The sequence below is a fragment of the Cherax quadricarinatus genome, chromosome 88 (genome assembly GCF_038502225.1).
Source record: "Cherax quadricarinatus isolate ZL_2023a chromosome 88, ASM3850222v1, whole genome shotgun sequence".
Classification (NCBI taxonomy): Eukaryota; Metazoa; Arthropoda; class Malacostraca; order Decapoda; family Parastacidae; genus Cherax; species Cherax quadricarinatus.
In genome coordinates, this window is record NC_091379.1 from 7,436,996 (window position 1) to 7,449,909 (window position 12,914).

General features: G+C 39.7%; 1 protein-coding gene across 1 annotated transcript in view; it reads left to right on the forward strand.

Moving 5' to 3' along the window:
• Positions 1-12,914, forward strand: part of LOC128698636 (FK506-binding protein 15-like) — a 51,000-nt gene that overhangs the window by 2,010 nt on the left and 36,076 nt on the right. Inside the window, exons 2-6 of the mRNA XM_070104026.1 lie at positions 90-293; positions 2,232-2,376; positions 2,674-2,769; positions 9,466-9,673; positions 9,980-10,087. Coding sequence (XP_069960127.1) covers positions 90-293; positions 2,232-2,376; positions 2,674-2,769; positions 9,466-9,673; positions 9,980-10,087 — 761 coding nt within the window. The remainder of the gene's footprint in view (positions 1-89; positions 294-2,231; positions 2,377-2,673; positions 2,770-9,465; positions 9,674-9,979; positions 10,088-12,914) is intronic.

The following is a 12,914-nucleotide window of genomic DNA, read 5'->3' on the forward strand; positions in this document are numbered from 1 at the left end:
ATAATATGCAAATGTTATATGTTCCATCATTGAGTGAGTTTTAATGTTTTTTCTTTAACTTTAAAACTAACTCAAGTATTTTTTCTTAGCTCGAAGTTACCCTCATTATTTGGTGGCACGCCAGAGAAATCTCCCAGCCTTAAGTATGTTGCCCCAAAGCAGCCACGCTCTGACCGTGCTGATTCAGCTGGTAGTGCTGGAGCCAAGAGCAATAGTCCAGCTCCTTCAGGACAACAGACCACTACACAAACTGCAACTGTCATACTTGCATCTCCAGTACATGCTTATTTATAGTGAGTAAAATAAGTTGCAGTTATGTCATTACAGTATTGCAGCATAATAAATTATTTTTGATTATCATTTGAGGAAAAAGGGTAAATGCAAACACTTCAGGATATTCCATTGGAAATGTTTTAGTCCTAGAACCTTTGTCACTCCAAATTAGCAAGGATAAGTGACTTAAGGTCCCAAGGACTGAAATGTTGCTAGTCAGATGATCCTAAAGTGTTTGCATTTTGTCTTTTTCTATACATGCCAGTGTCATATACCTTTATTACCATTATCATTTGAGATGAAAGGGCTTGCACACACAACTAAACCTCACAGTGATGAAAAATCAAAGACTTGTAGGGAGTAGTCACAACATACAGCATGCTCTGCTTAACCCTTTGACTGTCACAACCCTCAATCCTGAGGTGTCTCCTGGTGTCGCAAAATTTCAAAAAAAAAAAATTATTTTTTCGTATGAAATGATAGAGAATCTTTTCCCGATTGTAATGACACCAAAAAAACGAAATTTGATGGAAAACTGACGGAATTATGCTCTCGCGAAGTTAGCGACCTCGGCGATATTTACAAATCGGCGATTTCGCCCACTTTGAGCCCTATTTTCGGCTAATTCCATTGTTCCAGTCGACCAAACTCATAGCTATTTCTTTAGGACTCCATTTTTTCTATCGATTGAGTACAAGAAACTGCCCATTTACCGATTTCAACTACCCAATAATGTGGTCAGAAATTTGCAATTTGGCCAATTTCACGAAAATTAAAAAATATGGGAATTTCAAAATAAGGTCCAAAATGAACAATGCAGACATTCCTGGCTCTAAAATAACATTTTCTTTGTTCATCAGTCATGTCTCCAGGCCCCTCTGATATTACTCTTGCTTTCTATTTTGAATTTTTATTCAAACAAAAAATAGAAGACTTACTATTATGCAGACTACTGCAATACTGTAATAATTGTATAAATAACATCAACCCATTCATGACTGCATATTAGAATGGCTAGTTGGACATTTATTGGACAATGACATCATTTGTTTACTTTTGAACATTGGCAAAAATCAAACTTTTCCCCTACTTTGAGCTCCATTTCCATGTTCTTTTTATAGTAAAATCAATCAAAATCACCTCTATTTCTATAATATGTTTTCCATTCTATCAAATGAGACCAAGAAAATGAGAATACAACCATAAATACTATACGAAAATTTACCACAAAGTCGGCATTTTAATTTAAAAAAATGGTCAGAGTTTTTTTTTTCTCATTATGCACTGCATGCTCCAGGATTTTTTTTATATGGTGCACACTGACCACACAGACCCATTCTCTCACATGTGGGCCTACCAGCTTCTCCTGCTTGATTTGAAGCCGCTAGAATTTATGAGTATATATACATCAAACACGGTACCTCGTAAGACGTATATATACGGCAGCGACAGTCAAAGGGTTAATGACAGAAATGCATTACACAAAATCATGTATTTCAGTGAATTTACATTAAACAACTGAAATTTTCCCATACACATCCATTCTATTATCAGAGCTACAAACCTGGAAAATTAATCCAATACAGTATACTTTTCCTGTCTAAACCACATTATTATTGAATAGTCACATATGCACCAATTGCATGTACCTGTACACAAAGAATACATAGCATAACTTAAACCTAACCTCTTCAGATTTAACCGTTCCAACCCCCAGAAAAGTAAATACTGTACACTAATACTCTAGCAATGGCTGACTTGGGTTTGATGACATGAATAGAGGTGTGTGTTAGTTGAGCTCTTGGCAGCACTGGAAAGAGGAATCAAGGAAGACAAAGTCAAGCATTAGTGAGACAGAGGAAAGGGCAAGATCACCCTTCTCATCTCAATTTAATTAAGGCTTTGGATTCTACTGCATTCTGTATCACATTTTCTAAGTTTTAATGAATATTTTTCAGTGTGAATGGAGAAGCACAGTCTCAGGGGCGTGTCATGAGCTGCATTCTTGGAAATTTCACAGAGAAAAATTTCCAGTTGCTTTTATATCGCTCGAAACAGAACCACCTTACTCGTGCCAGGATACACCAGCACTTCTCTTTTACTGTAAGGGTGCACAAGGCTAAATAGTAAGGCAAAGTATTAATGATACTGATTTTCCTAACTGCAGAAATTTCTTTTTTGTGCAAATTCTATCTTGTTATTTTTTAAATCACTTTTAACATAGAACATATAAATTAATGTCCATTTATGATGGTGAATAGAATTAACCTAACTTTCTAATTTACATTAATTATTGTGGAAGTGTTACAATATGAATGATTGTATAGGAATACATAATATAAATTCTATGCCAGTGCCTTTATTTTTTAAATTAAAATGACAGGAAATTTTTTTCGACAGGTTCTGCCAAACAATTACGGGAACTTCATTGATGATCAACAGAGGAACTGGTCCATTATGCTTGAAACTGGACACTATGTTGATTTTATTATACAGGTACTATATGTATTACTTTTGTATAAAACTTTACCATTCTTTTGCAGTTCAACCCATTATAGAGCATAAATGAAAGTATAAATGCTTTGTTACAAATCATGCTACAGTATAATAAATAAAAATAAAATAAAATAAAATTTTATTTCTTTACTAAGGTTACGTTGTGCATTTACATTTCATAATTTGATTGGTACAAAGAAAGCCACTATCATGCCCAGGCATTTCGGACAGACTTAACCTAATACTTATAGACTACTTAAATTTAGACAGGTGAAGAGTGGAAGAATACAAATATTCAATATTTTACTCTGTTACTGTATTAATATGAGGTAGTACAATTAATGATACAAACATACATTTTTAAGTTTGTAATAATGGCTTAATAGTTAAGGGATAATAAAATGTTTGGGAGAGTTGCTTTAAATTTGGTTAGAGTTTAGCATAGTGTGGGTATGGTTATTATTGAGAGATGAGATGATTTTTGAGTATAGTCCTAAATTGATTTGTGGGCAGGGGACCTCTTGCTGTTTCAGGTAAAGATCTTTGGGCCCTTTATATGCATTGCATTTTTGCATAGTGTGAGACGGACACGAGGGATGTCAAAAAGTGTTTTGTGCCTCATGTTATGCCTGTGTGTTTTTTTGAAGCTGTCTAGGAGAAGTTTGAGTGGAGGGTTGATATTAGAGTTTAAATGTTCTGTATCTATAGTAGGCACAGTAATAAGTGTGTATATTTTGTATATTCCTAGGTAGTAGGTTGGTAGACAGCAACCGCCCAGGGAGGTACTACCGTCCTGCCAAGTGAGTGTAAAACGAAAGCCTGTAATTGTTTTACATGATGGTAGGATTGCTGGTGTCCTTTTTTTCTGTCTCATGAACATGCAAAATTTCAGGTACGTCTTGCTACTTCTACTTACACTTAGGTCACACTACACATACATGTACAAGCATATATATACACACCCCTCTGGGTTTTCTTCTATTTTCTTTCTAGTTCTTATTCTTGTTTATTTTCCCTTATCTCCATGGGGAAGTGGAACAGAATTCTTCCTCCGTAAGCCATGCGTGTTGTAAGAGGCGACTAAAATGCCGGGAGCAAGGGGCTAGTAACCTCTTTTCCTGTATATATTACTAAATGTAAAAGGAGAAACTTTCGTTTTCCTTTTGGGCCACCCCGCCTCGGTGGGATACAACCGGTTTGTTGAAAGAAAGATTTTGTATATTAAGTAAGTTCAAGCTTTTGAAAAGTGGTGGGGTGTGTTGTCTGATGCTGGAGTTTGTGATCATCCGCACAGCCGCTTTTTGTCGGATCATTAAAGGTTTAAGGTGATTGGCTGTGGTAGATCCCCAAATACAAATACCATAGGTGAGGTAATGGTATATTAGAGAGTGACATAAAGTAAGGAGCGCCCTTTGGGGTACATAGTATCGTATCTTGGAAAGGATACCTACTGTTTTGGAAACTTTCTTAGTTATATGATGGATATAGGTCTGAAATTTAAGATTACAGTCAGGGTGGAGACCTAGAAATTTGCCCTCAGTGTGTCTTGTAATGTAGCTGGATATTTTATGTAGCTCGCTGTTTACCGTGTTACTAAGTGTAGCCGGGTTTGGGTGGGAGAAGACGTAAGTGGTGTCATCTGCTGACAGAACTAGTTTAAGGAGTCGCGATGTATTTGGGAGGTCACTGATGTAAATAAGAAAGAGTAGAGGAACTAGGACACTTCCCTGTGCCACTCCAACAACTACAGGCTGAGTATTGGAAGTCACACTGTTTGTGTATACATACTGGTGTCTACCACTAAGATAAGATTTTAGGTAATTGAGAGTGTGTCCTATTCACATATTCATATACAGTATATCTTGTCTCAGACTGTTCAGGGTATCCTTGATGTGTAGGTGATGAAATCATTCAGTACATTTAAATTCCATATAAAGTAGTTTCTCAAGTTTGTTAGGTTTAAACCCTCTTGCATGTTTTTTTTTTTTTTTTCAACAAGTCGGCCGTCTCCCACCGAGGCAGGGTGACCCAAAAAAGAAAGAAAATCCCCAAAAAGAAAATACTTTCATCATCATTCAACACTTTCACCACACTCACACATTATCACTGTTTTTGCAGAGGTGCTCAGAATACAACAGTTTAGAAGCATACACATATAAAGATACACAACATACATGTATCCCTCCAAACTGCCAATATCCCAAACCCCTCCTTTAAAGTGCAGGCATTGTACTTCCCATTTCCAGGACTCAAGTCCGACTATATGAAAATAACCGGTTTCCCTGAATCCCTTCACTAAATATTACCCTGCTCTCACTCCAACAGATCGTCAGGTCCCAAGTACCATTCGTCTCCATTCACTCCTATCTAACACGCTCATGCACGCTTGCTGGAAGTCCAAGCCCCTTGCCCACAAAGCCTCCTTTACCCCCTCTCTCCAACCCTTTCGAGGACAACCCCTACCCCGCCTTCCTTCCCCTATATTCTTTCCATGTCATTCTACTTTGATCCATTCTCTCTAAATGACCAAACCACCTCAACAACCCCTCTTCTGCCCTCTGACTAATACTTTTATTAACTCCACACCTTTTCCTAATTTCCACACTCCGAATTTTCTGCATAATATTTACACCACACATTGCCCTTAAACAGGACATCTCCACTGCCTCCAACCGTCTCCTCGCTGCTGCATTTACCACCCAAGCTTCACACCCATATAAGAGTGTTGGTACTACTATACTTTCATACATTCCCTTCTTTGCCTCCATAGATAACGTTTTTTGACTCCACATATACCTCAACGCACCACTCACCTTTTTTCCCTCATCAATTCTATGATTAACCTCATCCTTCATAAATCCATCCGCCGACACGTCAACTCCCAAGTATCTGAAAACATTCACTTCTTCCATACTCCTCCTCCCCAATTTGATATCCAATTTTTCTTTATCTAAATCATTTGATACCCTGATCACCTTACTCTTTTCTATGTTCACTTTCAACTTTCTACCTTTACACACATTCCCAAACTCATCCACTAACCTTTGCAGTTTTTCTTTAGAATCTCCCATAAGCACAGTATCATCAGCAAAAAGTAACTGTGTCAATTCCCATTTTGAATTTGATTCCCCAAAATTTAATCCCACCCCTCTCCCGAACACCCTAGCATTTACTTCCTTTACAACCCCATCTATAAATATATTAAACAACCATGGTGACATTACACATCCCTGTCTAAGACCTACTTTTACTGGGAAGTAGTCTCCCTCTCTTCTACACACCCTAACCTGAGCCTCACTATCCTCATAAAAACTCTTTACAGCATTTAATAACCTATTCCATATATGTACTTGCAACATCTGCCACATTGCTCCTCTATCCACTCTATCATATGCCTTTTCTAAATCCATAAATGCAATAAAAACTTCCCTACCTTTATCTAAATACTGTTCACATATATACTTCAATGTAAACACTTGATCTACACATCCTCTACCCACTCTGAAACCTCCTTGCTCATGCGCAATCCTACATTCTGTCTTACCTTTAATTCTTTCAATTATAACCCTTCCTTACACTTTTCCTGGTATACTCAGTAAACTTATTCCTCTATAATTTTTACAGTCTCTTTTGTCCCCTTTCCCTTTATATAAAGGGACTATACATGCTCTCCGCCAATCCCTAGGTACCTTCCCCTCTTTCATACATTTATTAAACAAAAGTACCAACCACTCCAACACTATATCCCCCCCTGCTTTTAACATTTCTGTCATGATCCCATCAGTTCCAGCTGCTTTACCCCCTTTCGTTCTACGTAATGCCTCACGTACCTCCCCCACACTTACATTCTGCTCTTCTTCACTCCTAAAAGATGGTATACCTCCCTGACCAGTGCATGAAATTACTGCCTCTCTTTCTTCCTTAACATTTAAAAGTTCCTCAAAATATTCTCGCCATCTACCTAATACCTCCCTCTCCCCATCTACTAACTCCCCTACTCTGTTTTTAACTGACAAATCCATACTTTCCCTAGGCTTTCTTAACTTGTTTAACTCACTCCAAAACTTTTTCTTATTTTCATTAAAATTTCTTAACAGTGCCTCTCCCACTCTATCATCTGCTCTCCTTTTGCACTCTCTCACCACTCTCTTTACCTTTCTTGTACTCTCCATATACTCTGCTCTTCTTATAACACTTCTGCTTTGTAAAAACCTCTCATAAGCTACCTTTTTCTCTTTTATCACACCCTTTTCTTCATCATTCCACCAATCACTCCTCTTTCCTCCTGCCCCCACCCTCCTATAACCACAAACTTCTGCCCCACATTCTAATACTGCATTTTTAAAACTATTCCAACCCTCTTCAACCCCCCCACTACTCATCTTTGCACTAGCCCACCTTTCTGCCAATAGTCGCTTATATCTCACCCGAACTTCCTCCTCCCTTAGTTTATACACTTTCACCTCCCTCTTACTTGTTGTTGCCACCTTCCTCTTTTCCCGTCTACCTCTTACTCTAACTGTAGCTACAACTAAATAATAATCCGATATATCAGTTGCCCCTCTATAAACATGTACATCCTGGAGCCTACCCATCAACCTTTTTTCCACCAATACATAATCTAATAAACTACTTTCATTACGTGCTACATCATACCTTGTATATTTATTTATCCTCTTTTTCATAAAATATGTATTACTTATTACCAAATCTCTTTCTACACATAGCTCAATTAAAGGCTCCCCATTTACATTTACCCCTGGCACCCCAAATTTACCTACTACTCCCTCTATAACATTTTTACCCACTTTAGCATTGAAATCCCCAACCACCATTACTCTCACACTTAATTCAAAACTCCCCACGCATTCACTCAACATTTCCCAAAATCTCTCTCTCTCCTCTACACTTCTCTCTTTTCCAGGTGCATACACACTTATTATAACCCACTTTTCACATCCAATCTTTATTTTACTCCACATAATCCTTGAATTAATACATTTATAGTCCCTCTTTTCCTGCCATAGCTTATCCTTCAACATTATTGCTACTCTTTCTTTAGCTCTAACTCTATTTGAAACCCCTGACCTAATCCCATTTATTCCTCTCAATTGAAACTCTCCCACCCCCTTCAGCTTTGTTTCACTTAAAGCCAGGACATCCAGCTTCTTCTCATTCATAACATCCACAATCATCTCTTTCTTATGCATGTGTGTCACTAAAATCTCAGTTCATCCATACACTAATATTGACAGTGGACCCTCGACCAACGATATTAATCCGTTCCTGAGAGCTCATCGTTAATCGAAATTATCGCTAGTCGAGTTAATTTTCCCTATAAGAAATAATGGAAATCAAATTAATCCGTGCAAGACACCCAAAAGTATTGAAAAAAAAAAATTTTACCACATGAAACATTAATTTTAATACACACAAGCTGAAGAAGACATTTACAATTACATGACACTTACCTTTATTGAAGATCTGGTGATGATTGATGGGATGGGAGGAGGGAAGACTGTGGATGGTGTTAGTGTTTAGAAGGGGAATCCCCTTCCATTAGGACTTGAGGTGTCAAGTCCTTTTCCGCGGTTACTTCCCTTCTTCTTTTAATGCCACTAGGACCAGCTTGAGAGTCACTGGACCTCTGTTGCACAACATATCTGTCCATAAAGGCCTGTACCTCCCGTTCCTTTATGACATTCCTAAAGTGTTTCACAACATTGTCAGTGTCACAATTAAACACTTGTTCAGGTTTCAATTCTTCACTGTCTATGTACTCCTTGAATTCCTGCACATATTTTTCAGCTGCTTTTTGGTCCAAACTGGCAGCCTCACCATGCCTTATCACACTATGTATACCACTACGATTCTTAAATCTCTCAAACTAACCTTTGCTGGCCTTAAATTCACTCACATCACCACTAGTTGCAGGCATTTTTCTAATTAAATCCTCATGCAACTTCCTAGCCTTTTCACATATGATCGCTTGAGAGATGCTATCTCCTGCTATCTGTTTTTCGTTTATCTACACCAATAACAGTCTCTCAACATCTTCTATCACTTGCGATCTCAGTTTCGAAAACATAGTTGCACCTTTGGCAAGAACAGCTTCCTTGATTGCCGTTTTCTTGGCCACAGTTGTAGCGATGGTTGGTTGGGGTTTTGTGTACAACCTGGCCAGCTCGGAAACACACACTCCACTTTCATACTTAGCAATGATCTGTTTCTTCATTTCCATAGTAATTCTCACCCTTTTTGCTGTAGGGTTGGCACTAGAAGCTTTCTTGGGGCCCATGGTGACTTATTTTGCAGGTGCAATCACTAAAAACGCTGTGATAATATGAAATGTTCCGATTGTATGTTTGGATGGGACCGCGATGGCTGGCTGGCTTGTAAACACTGGCCACAAGTGGACGCGTCTCAGACGGAACAAATTGTGTTGGTCGAGTTTTTTAGCGCTAGTCGAGGCAAAATTTTTGCGTTAAAATGTATTGCTAGTCGGATTTAACGTTAGACGATGCCATTGTTGGTCGAGGGTCCACTGTACTGTACAACTTTCAGTGTACATATATATGTATATACTCTGATAACTAACAACCTTCGTATGTACTGTATATAGTATCATGATAAAACAAAACTAAATCTTTAGTTCTACCATAACTTTGCTATATGTAATTAGTTTTTGACTTGCAGATGGGCATTTGTCGTGCATTGGTGGGAGCAGCACCTGGTGGTGTGGTAACACAGGATGTTACGGTGGGTGAAGGATATGCATTACAAGAGGGTGATCAGGCTCAGGTGTCAGTCTCAACATTTAATATTACAAGTGGAAAAAAGGGAGATCAGGTAAGTATCCATTTCCTTTTCTCAAATAGGTTATTTTGCATGAATATTTTCATCAGTCATAAATGAAATAAGTGAAATATTTTTTTTTATAAATGTACAGAGAATTGGAACCGTTATTAAGGGAGTTTTGTGTTGGTAAGGTGTCCTTAATTTCACATTATCAACCAAATTTCCTGACTTTTTCCTCTGTTACACACTATACACTATAGTGCTGTTAGATAACTTTGAATAATAAGCTTTATTTCAACCTGAGCAATATTTTACTTCAGTTGTTGCACATTTACGTATGAAAAATTCTATTGTCTTTACAATCTGGACTCCAGTGGTTCTTGTTTTCCTTATATCTTTTGCTGTTTTCCAGTTTGCCCTCCTCCCACCAAGGGCCTTGGCAATAGCCTCACTGCCATACAGGTCTTTGTTCAAGTGAAGGCTTCTATGGCTTCATCTTTTGGTCAAATAGTGTACCTTAGTGAGGGTGGTGCTGGGCACTTTTTTTGTAAACATTGCAGTTTTATCCCATTTATTAATTCTTGCTAGGTATATATGTTGATGCTTGCTAAAGTACACAGTAATAAGGAAGAGTGAAAATAAGTGTTAAGCCAGAATCTGGGTATCATTATTATGAAGACTTTTTCCATCTATGAAAGATGAGGTGAATCATAGAATTGATGAGGGGAAAAGGGTGAGTGGTGCACTTAGGAGTCTGTGGAGACAAAGAACTTTGTCCTTGGAGGCAAAGAGGGGAATGTATGAGAGTATAGTTTTACCAACGCTCTTATATGGGTGGGAAGCATGGGTGATGAATGTTGCAGCGAGGAGAAGGCTGGAGGCAGTGGAGATATCATGTCTGAGGGCAATGTGTGGTGTGAATATAATGCAGAGAATTCATAGTTTGGAAGTTAGGAGGAGGTGCGGGATTACCAAAACTGTTGTCCGGAGGGCTGAGGAAGGGTTGTTGAGGTGGTTCGGACATGTAGAGAGAATGGAGCGAAACAGAGTGACTTCAAGAGTGTATCAGTCTGTAGTGGAAGGAAGGAGGGGTAGGGATCGGCCTAGGAAAGGTTGGAGGGAGGGGGTAAAGGAGGTTTTGTATGCGAGGGGCTTGGACTTCCAGCAGGCATGCGCGAGCGTGTTTGATAGGAGTGAATGGAGACAAATGGTTTTTAATACTTGACGTGCTGTTGGAGTGTGAGCAAAGTAACATTTATGAAGGGGTTCAGGGAAACTGGCAGGCCGGACTTGAGTCCTGGAGATGGGAAGTACAGTGCCTGCACTCTGAAAGAGGGGTGTTAATGTTGCAGTTTAAAAACTGTAGTGTAAAGCACCCTTCTGGCAAGACAGTGATGGAGTGAATGATGGTGAAAGTTTTTCTTTTTCGGGCCACCCTGCCTTGGTGGGAATCGGCCAGTGTGATAATAATAAAAAAAAAATTCTCCATCCAGTAGCTTTTTTCAATTCTTTACAGAGATTTTTTTTTTTTTTTTATTATCACACTGGCCGATTCCCACCAAGGCAGGGTGGCCCGAAAAAGAAAAACTTTCACCATCAATCACTCCATCACTGTCTTGCCAGAAGGGTGCTTTACACTACAGTTTTTAAACTGCAACATTAATACCCCTCCTTCAGAGTGCAGGCACTGTACTTCCCATCTCCAGGACTCAAGTCCGGCCCGCCGGTTTCCCTGAACCCCTTCATAAATGTTACTTTGCTCACACTCCAACAGCACGTCAAGTATTAAAAACCATTTGTCTCCATTCACTCCTATCAAACACGCTCATGCTGAAAACAGTAGACGAGATAATCAGTCCCTCATCCTTGATAGATGTTTAATATCATATCCTCGATTAATCTGAAGCAGAGACAGGAGAATGGACTCTTATATACTGGAACAGAAGAGAGGTGCAGTAGTTGAAGGCATTGTCACAGTTGGGCAGGACCTACTAGTGGCAGTATGTCATGTCCAAGAGTTGGGCCAGAGGTTAGCAGTAGGGTTGTTTACCTGGAGTTTACCTGGAGAGAGTTCCGGGGGTCAACGGCCCCGCGGCCCGGTCTGTGACCAGGCCTCCTGGTGGATCAGAGCCTGATCAACCAGGCTGTTGCTGCTGGCTGCACGCAAACCAACGTACGAGCCACAGCCCGACTGATCAGGAACTGACTTTAGGTGCTTGTCCAGTGCCAGCTTGAAGACTGCCAGGGGTCTGTTGGTAATCCCCCTTATGTGTGCTGGGAGGCAGTTGAACAGTCTCGGGCCCCTGACACTTATTGTATGGTCTCTTAACGTGCTAGTGACACCCCTGCTTTTCATTGGGGGGATGGTGCATCGTCTGCCAAGTCTTTTGCTTTTGTAGTGAGTGATTTTCGTGTGCAAGTTCGGTACTAGTCCCTCTAGGATTTTCCAGGTGTATATAATCATGTATCTCTCCCTCCTGCGTTCCAGGGAATACAGGTTTAGGAACCTCAAGCGCTCCGTTATGCGCGCCGTGAAAGTTCTCTGTACATTTTCTAGGTCGGCAATTTCACCTGCCTTGAAAGGTGCTGTTAGTGTGCAGCAATATTCCAGCCTAGATAGAACAAGTGACCTGAAGAGTGTCATCATGGGCTTGGCCTCCCTAGTTTTGAAGGTTCTCATTATCCATCCTGTCATTTTTCTAGCAGATGCGATTGATACAATGTTATGGTCCTTGAAGGTGAGATCCTCCGACATGATCACTCCCAGGTCTTTGACGTTGGTGTTTCGCTCTATTTTGTGGCCAGAATTTGTTTTGTACTCTGATGAAGATTTAATTTCCTCATGTTTACCATATCTGAGTAATTGAAATTTCTCATCGTTGAACTTCATATTGTTTTCTGCAGCCCACTGAAAGATTTGGTTGATGTCCGCCTGGAGCCTTGCAGTGTCTGCAATGGAAGACTGTCATGCAGATTCGGGTGTCATCTGCAAAGGAAGACACGGTGCTGTGGCTGACATCCTTGTCTATGTCGGATATGAGGATGAGGAACAAGATGGGAGCGAGTACTGTGCCTTGTGGAACAGAGCTTTTCACCGTAGCTGCCTCGGACTTTACTCTGTTGACGACTACTCTCTGTGTTCTGTTAGTGAGGAAATTATAGATCCATCGACCGACTTTTCCTGTTATTCCTTTAGCACGCATTTTGTGCGCTATTACGCCATGGTTACACTTGTCGAAGGCTTTTGCAAAGTCTGTATATATTACATCTGCATTCTTTTTGTCTTCTAGTGCATTTAGGACCTTGTCATAGTGATCCAATAGTTGAGACAGATAGGAGCGACCTGT